Below are 26,349 nucleotides of genomic sequence, written 5' to 3' on the forward strand. Positions count from 1 at the left end.
GCGTCGTTAAAAGTTCTCAAAGTTAGGAGCTACGGAGTGACCAAAAAAGAAAAGAGAGAATGTATGGGAGTCTCTCCCCTCTCCCCCCCCCCCCCCCCCCAAAAAATAAAAATGAAGAAAAAAAGAATTGGCTAATACCCATTTTACACCCATATGTATAAGCATTCTGATACGCTTCGAAATCAAAACTCTTCATCAATTGTTTTAGGATTTATTTATTTATCTATTTATAAGCTGATTAACAGTAAATATATCTCGATAAGAGCTCTGCATAAAAAATGTCAGGATGTATAAGGACTATTTAAGTATCTAAAAATTAAAAATTTAACAAAAAATTGTTAAAACATATACACCCTTCTCTCTCTCTCGGGCTCTCTCTCAGATTTACGCTTTCATTTTCTACAGATTCCTTCAAAATACACGATACATGAATTGGTCGGAAAGTAACCCCCAAAAAGAAGTCCTTGTTATATGAAAAACCTTACCCCCCCCCCCCCCCCCCCAGATGGATAAGGAATAAGGAATTGAAGTTTGCCAAAAACAGTGGTTGGTTGTTTTTTTATCTTTTGGGTGGGGGCATGTCAATGTGTTAAGGAGTGTGTCGGCTCCTTTAAAATAAATAAAGGTCGTGATTCTATCAGTAGCTAATATAAATATCAAGTAAAACATGTCATTGACAAGATGACCCGGTGAACTGATGACCCTGGGTCATTCCGTGAACTTACAGACCAGTCATAAGACATTGACAAGTTGACCCGGTGAACCGATGACCCTGGGTCATTCTGTGAACTTACAGACCAGTCATAAGACATTGACAAGTTGACCCGGTGAACCGATGACCCTAGGTCATTCTGTGAACTTACAGACCAGTCATCACACATTTGACAAGTTGACCCGGTGAACTGATGACCCTGGGTCATTCTGTGAACTTACAGACCAGTCATCAGACATTGACAAGTTGACCCGGTGAACTGATGACCCTGGGTCATTCCGTGAACTTACAGACCAGTCATAAGACATTGACAGGTTGACCCGGTGAACCGATGACCCTGGGTCTTTCCGTGAACCGATGACCCTGGGACATGTGATCATATGGAGTAACTACAATGTATATGCATTTCTTTAGTGACAACATTCGATACACCTCTGAGTTAACTGATTGGCAGAGTTTTATCTTATGAATGACAAATAAACGTCATCCATGGATCTAAACACTCTTGATATTGCTAACATTTGTCCCCAAAAATCAATCAGGGTCACGTTTTGACCTGGAACAACCCCTCTCCTTGGTAATTTTAAAATTCTTATCTATGCCTTTTACCCCCACTGTCAAAACAATTATCCCTTATCCATTCCCCCTCCCCGGGGGAATATTCTGGATCTGCCCACTTTTCCTTGAAATAAGTAAACAACAAAACAACAAAGTCTTGTACATAAATTTATTTGAACCTGTTATTAAAACTTCATATTTGTAAGCGTCATGATCAGTAACTCTTGATATGCAAATTTTATGTGACTATCACACACATCCAGTAATACATGGAAAAATACGTAATATACATGGTATAGTAAGCTGACACATGCACACTGCAGAGGTCACAGGTCAGAGTGAATATATTAATAATCATCATTGTTAGCTATGGTCAGCGTGAATATATTAGAAATCGTCACTGTAAGCTAAGGTCAGAGTGAATATATTAATAATCATCACTTTTAGCTAAGGTCAGAGTGAATATATTAATAATCGTCACTGTTAGCTACGGTCAGAGTGACTATTTTAATAATCGTCACTGTTGGCTAGGGTCAGAGTGAATATATTAATAATCGTCACTGTTAGCTAAGGTCAGAGTGATTATATTAATAATCGTCACTGTTAGCTAAGGTCAGAGTGAATATATATTAATTATCGTCACTGTTAGCTACGGTCAGAGTGAATATATAAATAATCGTAACTGTGACGTAGGTCAGTGAATATATTATCATCCGCTGTAACCAAGGTCAGACTGAATATTTTCTTATTGCTATCGTTAGCTAAGGTCAGAGTGAATATATTAATTGTCTACATCTCAGCATCATTTTTCGTCGTTATTTTATTTATGGCAAATTTGCAATTACAAAATGTACGATTTTGTTGATACAAAATTAAATAATTTCTATAGTCTTTGACTAAACAAATTATGGGTTGTTTCAAAATAATCCGTTAATGACAAAATATTGATAACAAAATCCATAATGCTAGTCTATAACACAGATATTTTGATCATGAAATACGAGTTCATCGACTATAAGATGATGTTTGAATTGATTGAATAAAACAAGAGAGATAACTCTGAGTACAGAACATGCTGTAGTTGTATGGTTTAATGGTTTGTTATACAGGAGTCAAACAGGATCTGTAGTGTACACCTGGTGAGGGGGAGGCCATGTTATATATGGTCTGTAGTGTACCCCTGGTGAGGGGGAGGCCATGTTATATATGGTCTGTAGTGTACACCTGGTGAGGGGGAGGCCATGTTATATATGATCTGTAGTGTACACCTGGTGAGGGGGAGGCCATGTTATATATGATCTGTAGTGTACACCTGGTGAGGGGGAGGCCATGTTATATATGGTCTGTAGTGTACACCTGGTGAGGGGGAGGCCATGTTATATATGATCTGTAGTGTACACCTGGTGAGGGGGAGGCCATGTTATATATGATCTGTAGTGTACACCTGGTGAGGGGGAGGCCATGTTATATATGGTCTGTAGTGTACACCTGGTGAGGGGGAGGCCATGTTATATATGGTCTGTAGTGTACACCTGGTGAGGGGGAGGCATGATATATATGGTCTGTAGTGTACCCCTGGTGAGGGGGAGGCCATGTTATATATGGTCTGTAGTGTACCCCTGGTGAGGGGGAGACCATGTTATATATGGTCTGTAGTGTACCCCTGGTGAGGGGGAGGCCATGTTATATATGGTCTGTAGTGTACACCTGGTGAGGGGGAGGCCATGTTATATATGATCTGTAGTGTACACCTGGTGATATTGATTAATGGTGAGGGGGAGGCCATGTTATATATGGTCTGTAGTGTACCCCTGGTGAGGGGGAGGCCATGTTATATATGGTCTGTAGTGTACCCCTGGCGAGGGTGAGGCCATGTTATATATGGTCTGTAGTGTACCCCTGGTGAGGGGGAGGCCATGTTATATATGGTCTGTAGTGTACCCCTGGTGAGGGGGAGGCCATGTTATATATGGTCTGTATACATACAATATACCAATTCTATATAGGAAACTAAAGTTTACTACATATATTGTGTACAATAGAGAATGTAGAAAATTACACAGTCGTCATCATTATAATTATACAATTATCATAATATTAAACAGAATAAAATATATATCGCTTTTATCAAAAACTAAACACGACTAATACAAAATACACACATAAAACAGTTCAATACACAGCACTTGGTATATGTGTAGGACTAGCGTGGTACACACCAAATACTCGCGGATTTACTCTGTTAGTGGAAGCCTGGCATCAAACACAGAAATCAAATCAAGGTTTTTCTAATGAAATTATCCATTAAAACTCTGACTAAAATCAAGCGTGAATTGAAATCTCTAAACAGCAACAAAACAGGGGAAGAAACCTGGTTAATGTTCACTCAAACTGTGCTGATAAAGCATATTTCTAAGTCGACATTAAAACACGACTTGAATACAACAAACTGTGCTGATAAAGCATATTTCTAAGTCGACATAAAAACAGGACTTGAATACAACATCTGCAGTACATGGATAGTACAAATACATATACATATCAAAGAATAAGTAAGCTATATCAGTCTTTATATTGTATATAAGTATTGCATATCTATCATTTGTAACACCATATCATCTATCATTTGTAACACCATATCACAATTGGCTACCTTAAAACAGTGTAGATTTAATCTATCAGATTCGGAAAACTTCATGTTTATACATGTAAAAAAAAAAAAAAACAAGTCTGCTTGCAGAAAAAATCCAAAAATAATCAAGTGTCGAATAACAACTGCTTCTATTCAAAATAGATAAATTTTTGCACGGTTGGTATTAAAACAATTCTGTAAAATCCTGTACAATATGTGACATAACTGGTTTAACACTTAATCAGCAGCTACATATACATATGATATGATTATTGAGAATCCTTTCTTTCTGAGTCTCTTTCTTCTCAATTCCAAAATTCTGTCCTCTGAATACATTATCATCATTAATCATTCTAAGTATACAAACTTACACATCTATATTGAAAAATCACACCCACAGAAATGCAACCCTAACCCAGATCTTAAACACTCTCACTCCCTTCAAATTCTCAATCACTTAGATGCTTGTCACCTTGACCTTCACAAGGACAGCTGACATGGAAGCCATTATGACATCACAAGACACGTGACAGGCACTATACGCGTATTACAGTTAAAGCTGGAGCGTGCGGCGTTAGAAGGCGGATGATGAGTCGCTATCGTGGCCCGTGTCCTTGTACCGCTGTTTACGGAACTTGGCCAGCTTCTCTCTGGCTTCGATCCATTCTCTCTCCTTCCGTAACATCTCCTCTTGAATTTGTAGTTCCTGTAAATTTTTTAGAGAAAAGAAAAAAAAGTTGTATATATATGAGGAGATGAGAGACGAGATGGTAATAGTGAGGATGATACGCTAACATGCATAGAGACCGAGGCAGTCAGTCCAAGAATACACAGTGTGACAATCGAGGGGGGAGGGGGCTCAATACCTCTGAGACAGAGGAATTTGGACATGGTTATAAAATCTGTCTTTACATTAAAAAATTCCCCATGTCATTAGACTAGTATACATTACTTTATTCTTTACCAATTATCGCCAAACAGAAAAGAACTTTTTTTCAAACAAAATTTTACAGCCTAGCAAATTACCCAACAAACGTAAAAGAAATTTTTTGTTATAGGGTAAAAGAACAAGGGTTAATGAGCCCGCGTTTCGCCCCCGTCACACTGTGTTATCTAGACAGCCGTCTGGTCGCGTTTCTCCGCCAGTTTCTCCTTCAGGCGCCTCGCATCCTCAAGCTGCTTCTCCAACAACAAAATCCTCTCTTGGGCCTCAATTTGCTAAAAATAGCAACAAGACATTGATGACTTTTTGACTTAAACACATCAACTGAGCTTTATCCTCTGACATTATTTCTTTTTCTTTCTTTTTTAATTGCTGAATAAAAACTTTGCAAAATGTATGTAAAATTTCATTATCTTAACATTAATTTTAGCACACAGCTCTTTTTATCAAATTTTTTTATGTTAAATGAAATGAATCATTTCTTGAGTTTATTTACTTCAAGAGAAAGAGAAAGAAAAAGATTGAATTGGAGACGGATTACAAACAGTCAAAAAGTGATCATACCTCAACCTCCACAAACTTAGTTCTAAGTTCCATAATAAAATTGTTTGATGTTTTTTGTTGTTATTGTCAGGCGTTATATCTGTGTAGCATTGTTAATTATTTTATTGTAATGTCAGTTTGTGGTAACTGAACACTGTGCATTAGATTTGTATATATTATGTGAGACTCTTGTTGGAGTTTGTCATATCAAACATGTACTCAGTGTGTCATGTGTGATTCTAATTTAAATACTGTAAACGCATTACATCTTGGCTGTGTATTCTATTTAGCGTTTTTGGCAGAAGGCGGCTTCTGCTAAATCAAGTACATTGCTCAATTCCATGTATATACGTATAGAATAGGAATATGCTAATTCAAATCCACGCCAAATTGTTCAAAAACTTTTTTCCGCTAAATATCGTACACGCGGAATATAATGTGTTTACAGTACCACATATCATCATGTTAACAAATTACATTTAATGAGAATCCTGAAAGAAACGAGAAATGAAACCAGTAATGACCTCCGGTGACTTCTGGCTGTAAAGTGAGGTCAAATTTAAGAGGTCAAAGGTCGTCAAACGCCAACTCATTTTGACAATAAATTCAAATTCACAGGTGAAAATACCCGAAAACTGAAACATCGTTAGTTGTTTTGTTAGTTACATTGTATGTAATTTATCAGTTGTTAGTGTGTTAATTATATCTTAAGCATAATCACTACATTTATAATCACATTATTGTATGTAACGAATTATTAGTGTGTTTATTATATTTTGAGTATAATCACTATATTGTATTTAATTAGCAGTTAGTGTGTTAATCATATCTTAAGTTTAATCACTTCATATCGTATGCAATTAGCTGTTAATTACATCTTTTAAATATTTTCAGTATATGTGCTATATTCTTAATCTGGACATATATAGTATATTATCAATGATACGACCATACAAGTTAGCGTGGAGTCAGTGATGTGGATGTGTAAATTTACATGTTTGAAAGTAGTTTGTGTCAATACTTGTCATAGATTTTACTTATTCAGGAAAATATTATAAAAATCTTTAGGATATAGAGGTGAAATATACAGTGTTAATTATGAAATGAATTGATAAATGTATAGATTGGGAATACTTCATGCAATACACTAATACGTTCATATTTATCCCATGTTCTCTTGCAATACCGGTACTTGGATTTCATCAATCATGCAGTTTCGTTAATATTCGTGGACATAAATTTTTGTGGATTTAATGAAAATCACAGTTACATAGATATGTAAACTCATGGCTAATAGTCCAGTCAAGTCAACTTGTTATTTGATATTGCACTTCACTGAAAATTTATCTTCATGAATCACCTCAACTAAATGAAACTAAATCAAATTCATTTGGTATTTAACGAATGCTGATGAACTGTACAAGTTTTCAACATAATAGTAGTAGAGATCAGGTACAAACATGGAATAAAAATAATCCTCTAAAGTCAAGGATGAATATGGTAAACCAACTCATATTTGCAATCAAGAAATGTTAAAGAGATTAGAGAATTCCTAATCATTGCCAACGGTCTTGTCACAAACAACAATCTTCTCTGGGTTTTTTTTTTTCAGAAGATTACTTTCTCGTAAACTAGACAATGAATGATTAATCTAAAGGTAAGCTTCTATACTGCTATTCATCACTGTGACTGACAGATGCAAAGACAAGTTGGTTTTCAGTTTATCATTGTATACAAGAACATAAATACATGAAGAAATATACAACACACAGTAAGTGGGCGTGTCTCACCTGTTTGATCCCGCCCACTTTACGTGAGTCGACTGCCACGTTTATATCCTCGTCCTCATCTCTCTGCTTGGCCTGCTGGGCCGCCTTCACCAGGACCTCCGTGGCACGCTTCACCGCATTACCCGCCGCCTACAGATATGAATAGTAACAAGGTCATATCAAGGTCATCTATTGATCTAATATTGTAGCTAGGTCAAATATTTATTATATCAAAATCAACAAATACTCTAAATAAATACAAGGTCAAATCATGTCATCTGTTCATCTTGTGTTGTTTAAACATATTGAAGTCATAATGAAACTTAAATGTGACATCTAATAAAAAAAAAACACTGGACATTTTCTGGCTATTCCGCAAAAACAAAAGTGACACAAGGCAATTTATTACAAGAAAACAAGGCTTTTACCTGGAGGCGTTTCATGGCGACTGAGTCTGGGTCGGCCTTGACCCTGCAGGCGACCAGGAGATGGGCTGTCGACCCCGCGACCTCCTTGGCGGACGCGATGAGTCGCTCCTCTGTAGCATGACCTTGAACCATGGCATTGGCCGACTCGCACAAACTATGAGTGGCAGCAGCTACCATCTTGGCCTGTGGAGTATCAAATACAAAGCTTAAATCAGTTGAGTATCAAAACAAAGCTTAAATCAGTGTGGAGTATCAAAAACAAAGCTTAAATCAGTGGAGTATCAAAAACAAAGCTTAAATCAGTGGAGTATCAAAAACAAAGCTTAAATCAGTGTGCAGTATCAAAAACAAAGCTTAAATCAGTGTTGAAACCCAATGTTTTGTACTAACATAGATGAAATCAATGCTTGTATTGGAAAGAAGAAGAATCAATAAAAATGTGCAATGATTTATCTTTCTGTGTCAGCAAACATACAAAATCATTCGTGATATTTAACCATTGAAAAACTATTTGCTTCTGAAATTTTTCAAAAGTATTTTGTATTTAGAATTATTTAAAAATATTATGGATTTGTAAATTACTGCATTTAATCAACATGCTTCTATTGAATTGCTCATCGTTTGTTTCCCACCCTGTTGGGTCAGAGACTTCCTGCTGATATAAGCCCCTCGGACCATTTACTTACCGCTGATATAAGCCCCTCGGACCATTTACTTACAGCTGATATAAGCCCCTCGGACCATTTACTTACCGCTGATATAAGCCCCTCGGACCATTTACTTACCGCTGATATAAGCCCCTCGGACCATTTACTTACCGCTGATATAAGCCCCTCGGACCATTTACTTACCGCTGATATAAGCCCCTCGGACCATTTACTTACCGCTGATATAAGCCCCTCGGACCATTTACTTACCGCTGATATAAGCCCCTCGGACCATTTACTTACCGCTGATATAAGCCCACTGGACCATTTACTTACCGCCGATATAAGCCCCTCGGACCATTTACTTACCACCGATATAAGCCCCTCGGACCATTTACTTACCGCTGATATAAGTCCCTTGGACCATTTACTTACCGCCGATATAAGCCCCTCGGACCATTTACTTACCGCTGATATAAGCCCCTCGGACCATTTACTTACCCCTGATATAAGCCCACTGGACCATTTATTTACCGCCGATATAAGTCCCTCGGACAATTTACTTACCACCGATATAAGCCCCTCGGACCATTTACTTACCGCTGATATAAGCCCCTCGGACCATTGACCGTCATCGTCCAGTATCTGAGATTTGTGGTATGTTGCTCCAATCTGTTATAACAACACAGCAACATATTATTACAGGTATATGTTATTACAACACAATCAGTTTATTATTTATACTTCAATAGTCAGTGGAATCATTTGACATCATTGGGTATCCCATCATTTGTTGGCAGATTGATATTTTAGTTTGTTTATGTGAACAAAATTCTAAAATTATTCTCATATGATAATTGAAATTTTTACCAAAAAATATTGTGTCTACATAAATTCTTATTCTTCCAAAGTAACACTGAGAATGCTACAACTCTCTCTATATACAGCAAATCTGGACAACTCTTTCAATATTCAGAAAATCTGATTTCTATCTGGCAAATCTATCAATAAGTTGTTTGTTCTAAAAATAGTTTCACTTTAACTGATTATTCTAAATACAGAAAAGTTGTACAAGTTTCTGTTAAAAACGATGCCCCTGTCTTTAACCCCTGTAAATGTGACGGAAACAATGTTGTTCAGTTTTCTTACAGGGCTTGATATGCTGTGATTAATGTTAATATCTAAGCTTCAACAGCAAAACAAAATTTCAACATCAAATATGTTATTCATCTAAGAAAGATGTTATCTCAAATTTCTTTTTTAAAGCTGAAGAAAATTATTCATATAACTCATGATAAATATAAGAATTCCCAGTCTACAATAGGTCCCTCTACAATCGATAATTATCAATTATAAATCAGTATAATGATTTTATTTAAGTACTTGTGTGAATTTATCCACAGTTCTATAATACCTTGAAAGATAGATATCCATTCAAATATTTGAGTTCCCATGAATAAATCATAAACCACATACATATATACCAGCACCAAGATATAGAGGAGTTCACAGATGTTGATATTCTTACCAATAATGAGAGAAAACAACAGTTTGTTTACCCAGTACAGATAAATACAATTTGTTTACAACCCAAGAAGTTGTTGATACCATACTTCCTCTATTATAGTAATTAATATATGATATATTTCCTATCCTTAAATAAAACTATAATGTAAGGTCACCCAGAAGAAAGAAATATTACAGGTTTTAAGTACATCTTAACTGGTTTTCAGTATTTCAGTAAAAGAGTTATAAGTTACATGATGAAGTTTACACGCCTATAACTGTAATAAATCATTACAGTATATTCCCTGTAATCTGTAATACATCTACCTTTTCCAGCTCTTTTATAACCTGTCAATTGTTTACAGTGTTACACAGACACAATACAACAACCATCAAATTTGTAATTCTTTAAATTTGGTCAACTTTAAACTGTTTTGTGTATCCTTCCCCTTAAATCATTATCATAGGTGTGTATTAAATTAAACTGAGAGATTTTACTGCTCAAAGATAGGATGTGTTTTCTGTTTGTTTTTCAAATCATCATACAATGTAAATATAATACAATAATCATTACAATTCCTATTACAGTTCTCAATAATTATTTATAAGTAATATTTTAAGATATTCTTTAACTTTAAAACTAGATAAATGTGATTTATGAAGATGACATTAATACTCTCTATCAATGAAGCATAATTCTGATATGAAATCATTCTTTGGCCTTTACAGTAATGTAAAATATTGGTTATTCCTTCTAATGGAAGGTTAAGGTCACCCCCCCCCCCCCCTCCGGGTTAAGACAAAAGTTAACACACAGATTTCTGTGGTATTTCAATAAACTGTTGCTAAAACTTAAAATATAACCACATCACGACAGAATCACACCAGTGTCAAAATGGAATTCAAAATGGTGGTCAAAAGCAGGTACAAAGTATAACCAATGGAAATTGGTAAATCATATGTCATGTGAACAAGTTGGGTAAAAATGGATAGATTAGCGTTCACTGCAAACCTTTCTTTTAAGCGTTGCTATTTTTTTTAGCTTCAAACCCCCTATCCCTGTCATGATGAATAATGTTTGTGTACAATACGAAATCCAAAAAATCTATGTTCTACATTAATTATAAAGAAAAGCCCTCACTATTCTTAAACTAAATTTTGGAACTAAGTGAGGAATATTGCAAAAAAATTGTCTCCTTTAAAACTAAACATCTTGATACAGATTTATTTGAAATTTCCTTTTTCAGGCTATAATTTGGAGTAACATCAGATTTCCAATGTTTTTAACTAAAGCACAAACTTCTGAATTTTTTACAAATGAAATAAATGGTAACCTGAAAAATAAACCATAACTTGTCTGAGATACAGATAGTTTCCAACAGACATTAATATGGTGAGAGTTATTTCCCTTTGGCTGCCATTTTGGATATTAAAATTATTGACCAAATAGAATAACAAGTCATAGAGGTAATCCAGAAGACAAAAATCTTAACAATCTATAAACACTTTCTGTTGAAGTCCCCAAAAAAGATGAAAATATTTTATACTTGGTATTACAGCTCAAATTGTCTAAATTTTGTCAAGTGACAAAATTTGCCTGTTTTAATATGACAGCAATGGGAACTAACTCAACATATATTAAAATCATATGAAGTCTATCTAAACTCAAATTATAAGTCCCCAAAAGTGCAAAACAAGAATATAAAGTGTGTGTAGAAATAATGAGATAATACACCCAGTTGTCACAATACAATTGTGGAAGCAAGAAAGCGCAAGGTTGCCATGGTTACATCAATATTGTTTACCTCTTTGCGCGTGCGAACCTGAAACAGGAGAGAAGAACATGCAAGAACGAAATGAAACACAGAGGAATTAATGCATCGTCCAATGAAAATTAGTCACACAAAAGGTGGTCAGGTGACTATATACAGATCAGATCTAAGCTGACAGAATCCGCCCCATTGTCAGATTGACCAATCACAATTTGTGTTACAGCACAGTCTAGGACACATTAACATGCCATGACGTAGAACAAACAATATTTTAATGTCAAATTACTCGTCATACTATTTTTGAAGTTCACTAGATTTCTTAGTAAAAACATTTACCATGCATCTCAGAGAGACTGCTAAGAATAGATATTTCAAGCCGGCAGGTAAGTTTATTCATGGCATTAAAATTTGAAAATGTTATCAAAAGCATTTGAAATATGTTCATGCCTTGTTCTAGATTTCTTATTTATGAATCTACCATGCCTTGCAGACTTTACTTGACTTCTAATTCATATTGGTTCAAACATTTCTCTACAGACAGTTACAAAAGTTAACCCAGGCATTTGTCATTATCACCTACAGTACAGTCCTAAACTCAATCCACTGCTGGCTTACCTTTCCTTGCGCCACAAGTTCTCTTTGTGCGGCCGACGCTGACTTCACCAAGGCTGCCGTTGCTGAGGCGATAGATTTGGCTGCCTCCAGAATTTGCTCTTCAAAGTTTAGACTCATGTCTGCTTCCTGAAATACATAAATGGGAAAAATGTGAAATAAGCCCAAAACACTAAAAAAAATGTCTTCTTCAAAGTATGCAATACTTTTAGCATAAAATGGGGACAATCTTTAATTCAGATGTGAAGGGTTATACTTATCAATGAATTCATGGTTCAGGATAGTGATATTAGAGGTGTTTGGAATGAAATACATGATATTGTAAATCCTGGTGTAAAAACATATTCATCACTCCTAATATTTATTATGCTATGTTCCATGACCCTCAACTGAATTCCACATTCACTGATTAATTCTTCACAACTTACTCTCCAATGTACAAACAAATGCAATACACAATCTCTCCTCTGCTGACCGGTGCAGGCCGTAGTGTTGACATGTCTGATATTTGGTGGGACTTGATTTCACTCACCAAATATATCAAACATATCTCACCACAGCTCACTCAAAATATCTCATTCGACAAAATATCTCATTCCAAAGACATCTCTCAAAAATCATCTTACCACAGCTCACTCAAACTATCTCACTCGACAAAATATCTCATTCATAAGACATCTCTCATAAGTCATCTTACCACAGCTCACTCAAACTATCTCACTCGACAAAATATCTCATTCCACAGACAATTCTCATAGAATATCTCGTTAGGGACCTCCTTGCTCAAAACTTTTGTTCATTGAATTTATCACTGAGACTATCCCTCCACAAACATCTCTAACAATCCAACCATACAATGTCTCAAACCATAGCTCACTAAAGCCCACTTATCTATTGAAATATTTCATTCAATTATAGACATAACTTTATTGAAAATCTCAACGAACATTATTGAAATCTGAATGAAATTTTAAAATTGTTCAATGAAGCAATCTCAACATATCTCATATTTACAGGAATGATAACCATCTCATTTCAACTGATTTCACCTAAACCCGAGCATCTCACCAGATTTTATTCAACAAAGAAATCACAAACATCTCAACACAAGCTCACTGAAAATGCCAAGCGGAACCATGTTCACATAATTAAAAGTTGACATTGTAATGTTTGGCTCACATTCCTAAATCAAACATCTCATTGTTACTCAAAGAGCCCTGTGTGAAAGCTGTAGCAGTTAAAGTCAATACAACCAACTCTGCCTTTCTTTACAACAAATACTTTGGCTTTTTTGTGGTACAACTTATGTTAGTTTTATGGTGACGGATTGACTTTCTTCTATTAGGCAAGTCCTTCTGTTTGTTTGTTCTGATGTAGTACACATACCTTTGCCTTTTTGCGTGGTTTGAGTTGCGACAGTTTCTGTGCGGCAGCTTCGATGGATTTGGCCGCCGTCAGGAGTTCGCTCTCGGCGATCACTGTGGGGTCCTCGGGATCCACCCAGTCTGTACCTGATAAAGTCAGAGAACACAGAATCAAAGGACTGAAAGCACTCACAGGTACGCAAAATCAAGGGCTTGAAAGTACTTAATGGCAAAATGATCCTAGAAACTTCTAATTAAATATCAATGAATGATTTTCAACAATGGTTTTGATGCGGAAATGATAAAACAATTGCTGCTATTTTTTCCAACTTTCAATCAGCAAGGTTTTTCTCAAAATTTCTTCAAATTTTTTTCTCCTCAAAATTTGTTAAAACTTTTATTTCTGCATCAAAAGCCCTCTGCATGAATACAAAGTATGAAATGATTATATTACCCTGTCTTTGTAAAAGTAATTGACTAAAATCTAAGAAATGTGGGAATTTCACAATTCCTACATTTCGCGCTGAAGAAAACAATACATGCAGGTAATTACATCCTTGTGCATGGATATATAGACAAAATAAAACAAGTCATACATGCTTGATATCATACTCAGGTTCATGCTGGTAACTCGGTAACAAATGTAACACTGCATCTAACAAACAAGAAATAAACTGGGGACAAAGTCTAATCTAATCACTGACTGCAAACATACAATTTAAAGAAATGAAACTCAGGTTTGCTTTTAGGGATATACATATTGTTTGATCTAATACAGTTGAGGTATGGGGATTTTTCTGTATGTGGAACAATTGATGCATTATACATAAGAATTTACATAGATGACTCAGTACTAACATTATAATTCAGGAGGAATATAAAATGGATAATGATTGTAAGCTGGAATCTAAAACTACTGTAAATTCCTTATTTTTTGTAATGGTTTCAAAACTGTCTGAAAAATAAGAGTGATTTTAAAATCTTTGAGGACTGCATCTCATGATTGTACGTGGAAATTTATTCCTTAAATTTAATTAGGAATTTACAGTATTTCTCAATGGAATATTCTGAGAAACAGGTGTCCTTGGTTACAAACTATATATATAACTTAAACCTGTCTGTCAATCTTGCAGTACACATACATAGATTTTATATATTCCACAACAACTTGATACGATGTCTTGGCTGAAACAACATTTATAACACTGTAGGCTTAATCAACAGCATACTGTATAAAGGGAAATATTCGCCTTCGTTTTATTTTTGCCCTTTTGCCCTCGCTGTCAACGTGCGAATTAAAGACTGGGCAAATATCAATGTTCCAATAATCTCTTTACCATGCAATCATGTTTGGGCAAATTTAAGATGGGGCGAAACCGTTTGCAAGTGCAGAAGGGCGAAAATAACACAGGGCGAAAATAACTCTGCATACAGTATTGTATCTTAGGGCTTACACTGAACACAATGCATGTTAACCATTACATGGGGAATTCCAGTGAATTATCCAATAGTATTTTGATGATAACACAGCTGGAATCCTAGCATGTATGGACTACATTAGGCATGCCCACATAGAAGTCAGAACTGCATTTTACAATAGATCTTGAGACTTATAATCAAACATATTTATTTATTTGATGATTAAACATAAAACTTTGTATACGTAATATAGAAATTAAAAAATAGTTTGGAACAAAGGAACAAATGGCTTTATCAGTACTTCTAATTGATAACATAATCCAACTTTTATTCGCAACAACTTTATTTGCAATTTATTCCCAATAAACTTGTTGGCAACGACTAATGTTCGCGACCAAGCCTTATTAAGACTGATGTTGTTATAACAATCATATGACAAGGACTGGGTTTGCGCCAGGAAATATTCGTGACAATGAGGCTCTTGCAAACCTCGCCAAATTTCTCGCACGCAAATAAAAGTTGGTTTACAGCGATCATTCCACAAGAGTGAGATGTTTTAAGACCAAGTCAAAGAGTTCCTTTGTAAAATGCAGCCCAGAACTTTCTTACACTAAAGTCCAACTTTTTTCTTAATTTTTTAAACAAAGAAAGTCAGAGTGGCTGTCTGAGGTCATTCATGATGCATGAAGTCACATGTGTCAAGTTTGCTTTAAATCAAATAGGGTCAAAAGGTCATACATAATCACAGGTCAAAAATAAAGTCAAAGATACAATGACGTAAGGTCAGAGAGAGGCGAGGTCAGAGTTACATAGGATCAAATGTGTTGAGTATGGTGTAAATCACCTAAGGTCATAAGGTCATTCTGACATCTCTGGTCAAGGTCACACAGATGTAAGGTCAGAGAGAGGAGACAGGAGTTAATGGAATCTACCCGGACTGTTAGTCACGTGATTGTCTGGAGCCTATTTTGGGGGAATTGGACTGTAAACACAAATTGCTGCATTAACAGGAAAACTTTTAAATCAAAATTACAAGGCAATTTTGAACAGCAAATCAAAATAAAAGCCTTTTATAGGACAATTTCTAAAAGCCAATCAAAATAATTTGACAACTTCCAATAGCCAAAATAAAAAAGATTTTTTTCATTGTATAAAACTTAAATGATTTTTAATGGAGGCTAAATTTTATTTAACTTTTTGTGTTTGCTCCGAGAGAAAAGAAACCAGCACAACTTGTTTGATAAAGAACTTTATCTACACATCACATATCATGGTAGGTCATAACTCTCTAATCCAATATCTCAGGTGTTAATTTCACTGGTCACAAACTCTAACCCAATATCTCAGGTGTTAATTTCACTGTTAATGCAGCACTTTTATTCCTATCCTACAATGAAAGCATTCCTCTTTTGTTTTCAGCGGTTGCCATGATTACCTTTCACGATATGGGACCATCTTATCTCTTTGGACGCTAGTTTGAAAAAAACAAAGTGTCATCAAATTATGGAGGGACAAGTTTGACAAGGGGGTAGGAGTGACCTTCCCCCCAAACAAAAGACTGAGGGGTAAACAATGCAGCACGTTTCTCATGCACACGAGACAATACAGGTAAATACAGGTAAAATACAGGTAAATACAGGTAAATACAGGTAACAAAGAGTAACAGTTGTTGAATCCAATACATGTCTATCCAATTATCAGATCTCTGTGCCCAAATGCAACACTGCTATTCTTCTGAATATATGTTTTTCTCTCTTTCCCAATACTCCATATAAGTGTATAGATATTGTAATGGTGTGTAATGGTTATTTTCATTCCCATGTTATTTTTGCCCAATTAACCAACCCCTTGAATTAGTAAATTTAAGATGGACCACATCATTAAATACACTAAATTTCTCTGTGTTAATTTTTCATTTTTCAAAAGAGGAAAAATTATTTTCTCAAGCCATTGGGCAAAAATAACATTGGTGTTGAAATTCACCTGGTGTACAGTCAGATCACAAAAGAAAGTGAGTGTTAACAGACTTCATCTGTGTCCGTATCATTTCACCTTTATATCTCTAACCAAACTACAACAGTGTCTATTTACAGAATATATCTCTAGAGTATAAGCCTTGTCTCAAATATGCAGGCAGTGACATTTCTCCTTATCATGAAATACATTCACAGTAATTCAGTCATCCGGGTCAGTTACAGACCCTAACAGCCATTCTGATTGGTTGCTTCCAAATAGTGCTGTCTTTGTATAAAAATTGAAGTTTCTTTGTTCTGATACAAAAGACATCTGGACAAAATACACCAAAATAAAAGGGAAGCCAAAAAAAATATCAAAACATGACACTGTAAGCTCAATACCTCCTTCTGCGGGTTGGCCCACTAAAAAAAAACGAAGTCAGATATATATCTACACAGCACCATGCCCATAATCACAAGCCCAGTATGGGCATTATAAGAAATCACAAGCCCACTTTGGGTGTTATCATTAATCACAAGCCCAGTATGGGCATTATCAGTAATCACAAGCCCACTTTGGGGATCGTCCATGAATACTATTACTGACCCACACATTTTCTAACCCAGACATTAAATGACTCCATCTTTGGCTCCTATTCTATGCATTGTTCCCAAAATGATTACTTCCTTATAAATTTAACTTCTTAAATATAACTTCCCAATAAATTGTTGCCCTTGAATTTTACTTTGCATTGAAATTAAATTCCAACAAATTTCACATCTTCTTACTTCCATTAACATTAACTACTGTAATTTTACTTCCTATGAATTTAATGCAATTTTTTTTCTGCTTTGCATTTATATCTACATTATGCAATATCTTGAGTTTTAAAAATGCTGCAAATTGTCATATCTGTAATCTTTCAAAAAAAATTGTTATCTGTTTTAAAATTGTGAAAAAATAATTCTACATTCTTAAAACCTTTTCCTCTCATGCATATCATAATTCATATATACATGTATCAAAACAATCACCAATAGTTTTTACTTTAAAAAAAGTTCAATAAAAAATATATATCTACAAAAACTGACAAATAATAAAATTTGAATGCTATGCATATATGAGATAGATACGGTACAACAGAGGAGAATATCATGAAGTTGATGTGTCGGCTGCTGCTATGGTAACAGTGACACATGTATAATGGCTACACATCACAGCCCTAATCTTGTCACAGGAATTATCAGTCACATACCTTTAATGAGTTCAGAGCAGTGTACGATTTCCTGTACGGACACCGCGACTTGGTGCGCACGTGCTGCCAGTGTCTGCTTGGCCTCCTGGGAAGGTTTCTGGACCACCTGAAAAATGGCCGCGAAACAAGGTGGTAAGATAACAGAATCACAGGCCCCACATTTCTACAACAATCCTTCCCAGTGTTTTCCCCAGAAAATTTTTGATGCATGGGGGGAAGTTTGGCAGCGTTGGTGCGCGGTGCAACGGAACAGCGCCCCAGCCAGCGCGAAATCACTAATAGTACATGTACTACAAGTTGTGTACTATAATTGATGCATTCTCATGAAATCTACATCAACAAGTATTATTTCATTTTATTTGTAATTCATATATTTATCCTTAATTTTTGTGGGTTTTTTCTAGCAAAACTAATTGCATTTTTTTTAAATTAAATTTTTTCAAGAGACTTTTACAAGAAATATAGATTCAAAAAGCAGTTCTAACACCTTCTGTTTTATTCATTTTCCTTTTATATATAGAGAAGTTTACTTTGTGTGTGTGTGTGTGTGGGAGGGGGGGGGGGGGGGTTACAAGAAACAGGCAGAACCATGAAATTACAGCAATCTTGTTTCAACTTATTCTGGACAGTCGACATTTTTTGTTTAAATTTGGGGTTTATATGAAAGTTTCTGTGATAATTTGATAATTTAAATTAAATTTAATTTAGTTACTGTACTATAACTTGGCAGTCAGTCCCTATACATGTGATTCCACACAATCATTTTCAGAGGCATACTTTACTGTACTATACGATGTCTCGAGTCATGTGATATCGCTTCCATGTATTACTTGCAGTTAACTGTATTTTTTTCTTTATTGGGTACATTTGCTCAAGTTTCCAATATTTTTACGGCAAATAAACAGTTCAAGCATGTCGCAACCAAGCTAACACCATCGAGTGAACATTGTGCTATTTTTAGATCTTGGAAAATCCACAACATTCGATAATGGCGGATGTGTCAAAGAAGGCACATTTTAGTAAACCTAGAAGTAATCACATCTCTAATTATGCATTCATTACCGATTAATAAACTCACTTTCAATATATCTCAATCATATTAAGCCAAGTCGTTTAACCGTTAACCACGTGTGCCCCCTTGCCGAGATCGATGTCGAAGTAAGCGACGCTCTCTGCGGGAGCAAGCGTTTTTATGAAGATTGAACGGAATAACGACAATTTTACTTCTACTTATCACTGTTAAGATGTGAAATAATTAGAAAAAGATATTTTGCTTTATAATAAGTATGCATAGCGGGAAGCATGGCGGCACTGTGTGATGCATGGCGGGGGATCTTCAATGCATGGCGGTACCGCCATGCAAAAACGGCCTGGGGAAAACACTGCTTCCCCACATATTAACAGCTTCAATAACAACAATCCTTCCCCACATATCAACAGCTTCAATAAACTTGGTGTTTTGAATATTCTATTACTGACTCTATGCACACTGTGTGCTAACTGTGCACATTGTGCTGATTTTTTACACTGTGCTAACTGTCCACATTGTGCTGGGTCTGTGCACACTGTGCTCTGTACACTTACCGTGCTGACCTGCTCCAGTAGATCTTTGTAGACAACAGCACAGTTCTTGCCGGCTGCTATCGTCTTCTGTCGGACTTCTGTTGTCTCTGCAGTGCTGGCTGTGCCCTGTCAACACACAGGAACACCAATATTCTTAACATTTCTTGGAAATTCAGTTTCAAGGAAATGTAAATTTGTGGACAATGATCTTATATGTTTTACATTGTACTCGAATCTCTAGCAGAATATAACATACCCTGCATGTTGCCAGTAAATCAAAGATAGCCTTGCGTCCCATGTTGGCACAGATGATGACATCCTCTTGGCGACCCGAGTTCCCAGCAGCCACTGCTTTGGCGGTCGCCGTGGTGATAGGTTTGGTCAGTCGGATCAGATCTTCTGCCGTTGCTTTCTTCTCTGGCAAGGTTCCAGCCTCGTACGACTATGAAAGAAAACATCAAACAGTACAATGTCTGTTGATGAAGGAAAAAAAAACCATAAATTGGGAAATAAACCATTGGACTTTAGTCGGATTACCCCTGGATAATTTTAACCTCCTGTCCTATGGTCTCTATGGTGACTCCAGGGCCTGAGTTACCTGTATTTGTACCTGTAGTTACCTGTGTATCAGTGTATTACCTTAACCTCCTGTCCTATAGTCTCTATGGTAGACTCCAGGGCCCGAGCTACCTGTATTTGTACCTGTAGTTACCTGTGTATATTCAGTGTATTACCTTAACCTCCTGTCCTATGGCTTCTATGGTAGACTCCAGGGCCTGAGTTACCTGTATTTGTACCTGTAGTTACCTGTGTATATTCAGTGTATTACCTTAACCTCCTGTCCTATGGCCTCTATGGTAGACTCCAGGGCCCGAGTTCCCCGCGCGGCTTCATCCTCCACGGTCTTCACCGTCTTCAGTAACGATGTCACGTTGGTCACCATCACCTGGAGGGGAGATTGATATTTACAGTTTACTTCATCTGTTGTTTTACACATACTGTCATTTTCATTGATAAGTGACTGTTTTCATTAACAACTGTCTTATCATACATCCTGATTTTTGCTAATTTTCTTTTTTTTCATCTTTTTACACTACAAAAACAAATTTCTGATAAGGCAGGTCAGACAAAACTTTTTAAAACAATATTTACTTACCTAATAATGATTTTTTCAAGTGTTTGATACATATGACTTGGTAATACTGTTTTTATTTGATGACTATTAACACAAACTTCTACAATATTGTTTATCTCTGAATGTCATAACCATCCTTCACCTCGATGAAAATCAAACACGTTTCTCTGAACAATTATTTTTAATTAACACAGACATGTTATACAGAGTCAAGCAAGATATGTAAATAATAACAAGATATACAAGGCTTCCCTATCTAACATAGATCATAATACATTAATGGTCACAACATGGAGATATCCTTATTCAGCCCTACCTATGACATCAATTACACTATCAAATTAAATAAAATATTCATTGAGACTTGAGTTTTTCTTTCTTCAGACTTATTAAAAGGAAAAGCATTTGAATTGTTCATGCAAGAGTTGTCTTTCTTATCAAATGGGTCAATGTACCTTAAAGCTTAGCCTAACACAATGAAACAAGATTTTCTTGTCTGAACAATGCATTGTCTTTCTAATTAGGTTAATGTACCTTAAAGCTTAGCCTAACACAACGAAACAAGGTTTGTTTGTCTGAACAATGCTTGGTTTGAGATGAAATCACAAGCCTGTATGAACAGGGAGACACAATGCAGGTGTCTGGAGATCTCTGCATGTCCCAGCCTCATGCTGTCAACAGAAGCTTGCAGGGAGGTTTAATACTACAGGCCTCAAACTCCAACATCCTGCCTCTCAGCTAAACTTAAGGTGGCCAAATGGTCAGATGTACTGTCAAGTTATTTTATAGCCAAATTTTTAGATATATAAATTCATGCTTATTTTTATATTTTTTCTCCAAATCCTTTTTTTTTAATGTTAAATAAAGAGGTTTTCTCTTCCTGAGGTTTAAAATGGTACAAAAATTACAAAATAACCACCATTTTATAACATTACCAAAAGGTTTTTCTTTTCGAGTGAATCAAGCCGATGGTCAAGTTCCCCGAGTCTGAGAGGCAAAATGATTTGGTAGTCCCCGCAGCTCATATAATTATTTGTACTGAATTCAAATTCTTGAGTTAAAATACTTAGCAGCTGACTGTTTCCACTGACAAATCATGATATGTATAGGAGCCCTGTGCTGGCTATAACCACCACAGGGAGTGATATGAGCTGGAAACAACATTGTTACTGCAACACAAACATGTTACACCCAACTGTGCTCATTTCTTCCTATCAAGAAAGCATTGCAAAACTAATACTCGACAATAGCTTTACTGCTTTTTCCATTCCAAAAAATCTTATACTTTAAACTACCAGGTAAATTTACAATGTCCAGTCGGTTAAAAGGTAGTGTGTCAACAATAATTTGTAGTCATTTGCTGATTGAGTGTACAGTGCAAGTAGGTAAAAGAAAAATTGGAGGAAAGGGGTGAACATGTTTTAGCAATAATTAATGCCCATGCAGAAATTTTCTGTAACTTGCAGGAAGAAATGAACACAGTTGTCACTAGTAGCCTGGTCAATGGTTCAGTGTGAAACAGGGGGATGGTTTCTATGGAAACACCAATTCAAATGCAATCTGTTGTTTCTTAAATCTCAAACCTCTACAGGATTTCAAAAATTCAATTTATAATGATAGAAGCTCTCACAAAAAGTCATTAATCACAACATTCAATATTTTTCTTTTTTTTTTTAAATTGTTTCATTAACAGCTCTTGTTTTTGTAAATTGTCAACAACACTAGAACAGAGAAATATCATCCAATCAGATGGCTCGAAATTTTAACTGCACTCAGTACATGCTGGAAACATAGATAGTATACCCGTCCGGCAAACCCTCGATCAGGGAGTCTGTCTTCTGTAAAATCACACGACTCCACAAATCAGACAACAGTTAACTTAACAATTCTATCTATCAACGCCTAGGCGGCCTTTGTCAAATTATATTGTATATATTTCTTCCAATTAAGACAAAAAAAAATATTTATGCTCAGAAAACTTTTCAATTTTTAAACCTTTTTAAAATTGACTTAAAAAAAACTTTATCTACACATTGAATACTGAAAAGTCACTGCTAAAAAAAGTTAAGCTGTGCCTGGAATTGTTTGAAATAATGATTAGCAGAAAAGGTTTATAATCATAGACCTGGGCTACTCCAATAATTGATTGCCAGAAGAGGTTTTTCCATAGAAGAAGAGAGTGCATTACATCACTACACCACAACACTACCATCTCATCAAGGTTAAAGTTCTAACACAAGGTCAACGCTCAGTCCTTATGTTACAGTAATTCACTAATCAAAATTTTGAGCATTTATATAAAAATTATAAGCACGTTTTCAAAAATCTCAAATTTTGAGTTTAAATAAAAAATAATAAACATAAAAAACTTCGGTCAAGGTTAAATGAAAACAAGAAATAATGTTGAATTTTGACTGACCTTGGCAGACTCTTTGAGGGTCATCATTGCCGGATCGGAGACGTTTTTGCCGGAGGCGTTCTTGGTGGCGCTGATCAGATCGGAGAGTGCGGAAGCCACATCCTTCACCGCGTTAATTATCATCACCTGAAAACAAGCTTACTCAGTTATTTCCCTCTTGAAATGTTGCAATTAACAAAATTTGATCACTCTGGCAAATTAATTGATTAAACAACTTCATCGTTACAATGTCAAGTTATAAGCCACGTACCTGAGCCTCAGGTTGGTTAGATCCGAGTGAGGCTGCACCAAGTTTGACGACATCTGCGAGTTTGGTGATGGTTTTGACGGCCTGTTGAGCGGCCCCGGCGAGCGTTTCCTGATCGGATGCGGCGCCCTGTACCAACTTCTTGGTCTCCTCTACCAAAGCCTTCGCCGTTTTCAGGATGTCCTCTCTATAAGTGGTTACAAAAATAAATATCGTGGAATCATTAAACTTTGTGGGGACAATTTCCATGCATTACTTTCATGAGTTATTTCATACCTACAAAAGGAAGTATGACTCTATCACCCTTATTCATTAGTGGATGAGAGGTACCCACAAACTCCACGAAAATTGATCCACCTCAAAATCTAATGATTCTACAGTATGAGACTACTGTTGGAGTGGATCAGTGGGTGGGGGTATTGAGGACTATTTGTCAGTGGGTGGGGGTATTGAGGACTATTTGTCAGTGGGTGGGGGTATTGAGGACTATTTGTCAGTGGGTGGGGGTATTGAGGACTATTTGTCCCATTTACCTGTGGCTGGCGAAACTGTCATCTCCCTCAGTACACAGAGTTCCGGCGGTGGCAAACATAATGGTGGTGTCCAGATCAGCAATGATTCCGCTCACCGCGCTTGCCGCATTGATACAGGCCTGGGTACCGCGAGACCCGGACTGTAATGCTGCTAGAACAAAGGCCACCTTCTCACTGACGCTGCGGGCATGGTCCTGGAGGTCGCGTCTCGCGTATGTGTCGTGTGGGTCGCCCTGGACTTTGCCGGCGTCCTGTACCAGCTCCACACAGCTCTTACCCAGGTCTTGGACCGTCGTACGGATGCGATTCGCAATCTACAGATAGACCAACAAAATATATAACAATGAAATCAATGGAAATCTACAGACCCAACATAATGGATTTCTCAGAGATCTGTTAAATATTATGGTAGCAATCACATTGATTATAAAGCCAGCATCTTTGGTTTCAAGGGAATTTCCCATTAAAAATTCAATATTCAGTTAGACAGGAAAAATGTTTGAAACAAAATAAAACCAAATAAACACTTTTTCATGCAGATAACCATATTCTTGACTTAACAGTACACAGAGCACACAATATCCATCCAATTTTGTTTACAAAACATTTTTAGAATAACAGATAAACCAATAAACTAGGAATCACTAGACATTGTAACAGGCTCGTGACTCCACTTACATCCTGACTGTTGGAGGTTGCGGCGGCATTTGCTGAGTTACTGGCCAGCACATCGTAGTCTCGTGTCAGCTGATTGGCCAGTCGCCCGAGGTCGCCCGGGTTCACCCCCGCCTTGCCCACCATCTCCTGCGTCGTCATGGCGATCTTCTTGGCCAGACTGACCATGTTGGACTGGTACTCCACGAAGGACATCCCCTCCCTCACCATTACCTGCTCGTCCGTCTGTAACCATAGAAACAAAGGGGGGTCAATATTGTAAACACAGACTCCTTTATTTGATAGACCTTATTATGTTACACCGATATGTATCCAAAATGTTCATAATGGCATAAGTTTGTTAAAATTTCATGATTTTAAAAAATTAAAGTCGATCAAATTCTTCCTCCAGTGCCACTATCAACACAATATTGGGGACTTTAAACAGAGCAAATTTTGGAGGAAAGAAGGTCCTTTATGTAAAGATTGTACCTACCTTAGTGATTGATTTGGTGAGTTTCTCTATCATACTGTTGACTACGCCGGCCTGTGAGGCGGCCTCCTCCAGAGACTGTAACAGGTCTTGTACGACGTCCATTGTGTTGTCTGCTGCTGTGTCAATGTTATCATGGGTGTGCTTAGGGGCCTACAACATAAAACAAGATATTGTAGTCTACAGAAGATCCGTGCACACACTTGTCTATTGTAAGGATTTGCTATGAAGTCCAGACTTAAACATGCCTCCTCTTTTTATCTTACGATACTCTAACCTCCCTATCTTATCTTTGGGTTGCCTCCCCCTCCTATCTTAAGGTACACTCTCCTTCTATAAGGTACACACTCCCCCTTTTTTCTTTAAGCTCATTCCTCTTCTCTCTTACTGTACACCTACCTAGGGTTGCCTACCCCTTCTATCTTTGGTTCACTACCCCTTCTTCCTTAAGGTACACTCCCCCTTCTACCTTAAGGTACACTCCCCCTTCTACCTTAAGGTACACTTCCCCTTCTATCTTTAGGTACACCTACCTTAGGGTTGCCTCCCCCTTCCTTACAGGAGTACATGAACTGAAGTGCCGACTCGGCCACGGTCTTAGTCAGGTCCAGGATGTGGGTCTGTTGTTTGGAGTTCTGGATCAGCGAGGCGGCGCCTACAGCACCGTCCGAGAGTGGGCCGAAGTAGCTGGCCATCATTGTCACCTGTAGATACAGGAGGTGTCAAAAGTTATTACCTACCTATGTGTACATTGTGCTAACAAAAGGCATGTAAAAAATGACCATTATTATTTTGGATTATCATTCAAATTTCACAGAGAAGAAAATGACCCAGATCTCACATAATAAGTATTAAATATCACAACCGATGCTCTGTATACTGACCCTGTGACCCAGATTCTCCGGCTCTGCTTTAGCTGAGTCCTTGACCTTGGAACAAAGGTCATGGATTTCTCTTGCACTCCCAATCATCTGTTCTTGGAATCCCTATAATACCATTCAACAGTAATAATTAATGATTATTTACGAATACTGAAAATTGAGCATATTTTGATTACTTTAAAATCTTAATAAAGGGGGGGGGGGGGGGGGGGAAGGGGTGAACTATCAAATAAATCTGTTAAACTGTTGAAACAAGGGAGGGGGTGATACCTTAAAAATCTAGACATGAAAGGGAAAATTTGAAAACT

At 36.7% G+C, this 26,349-nt stretch overlaps 1 protein-coding gene across 21 annotated transcripts in view; it reads right to left on the reverse strand.

Moving 5' to 3' along the window:
* Positions 1-1,425: 1,425 nt before the first annotated feature.
* The window catches only part of LOC105339947 (talin-1), a 92,655-nt gene continuing 67,731 nt past the window's right edge, over positions 1,426-26,349 (reverse strand). For 13 of the 21 annotated variants that reach the window (XM_066080953.1, XM_066080937.1, XM_066080933.1 and 10 more), the window contains 20 exons: positions 26,045-26,146; positions 25,694-25,864; positions 25,164-25,313; positions 24,692-24,913; positions 24,014-24,327; positions 23,484-23,667; positions 23,234-23,359; positions 20,509-20,625; positions 19,936-20,121; positions 19,701-19,805; positions 18,117-18,222; positions 17,263-17,283; positions 16,341-16,376; positions 13,509-13,633; positions 12,126-12,251; positions 11,544-11,561; positions 8,833-8,904; positions 7,586-7,768; positions 7,179-7,307; positions 1,426-4,608 (listed from right to left, as the gene is read on the reverse strand). In XM_066080953.1, the coding sequence (XP_065937025.1) occupies positions 4,477-4,608; positions 7,179-7,307; positions 7,586-7,768; positions 8,833-8,904; positions 11,544-11,561; positions 12,126-12,251; positions 13,509-13,633; positions 16,341-16,376; positions 17,263-17,283; positions 18,117-18,222; positions 19,701-19,805; positions 19,936-20,121; positions 20,509-20,625; positions 23,234-23,359; positions 23,484-23,667; positions 24,014-24,327; positions 24,692-24,913; positions 25,164-25,313; positions 25,694-25,864; positions 26,045-26,146 (2,625 nt within the window). In that variant the 3' untranslated portion in view covers positions 1,426-4,476. Of the gene's footprint in view, positions 4,609-7,178; positions 7,308-7,585; positions 7,769-8,832; positions 8,905-11,543; positions 11,562-12,125; positions 12,252-13,508; positions 13,634-16,340; positions 16,377-17,262; positions 17,284-18,116; positions 18,223-19,700; positions 19,806-19,935; positions 20,122-20,508; positions 20,626-22,495; positions 22,653-23,233; positions 23,360-23,483; positions 23,668-24,013; positions 24,328-24,691; positions 24,914-25,163; positions 25,314-25,693; positions 25,865-26,044; positions 26,147-26,349 lie in introns of those variants that run through there. The other 8 variants (XM_066080942.1, XM_066080982.1, XM_066080960.1 and 5 more) reach the window with 6 other exon arrangements.

This window comes from Magallana gigas, chromosome 1 (assembly GCF_963853765.1).
Source record: "Magallana gigas chromosome 1, xbMagGiga1.1, whole genome shotgun sequence".
Classification (NCBI taxonomy): Eukaryota; Metazoa; Mollusca; class Bivalvia; order Ostreida; family Ostreidae; genus Magallana; species Magallana gigas.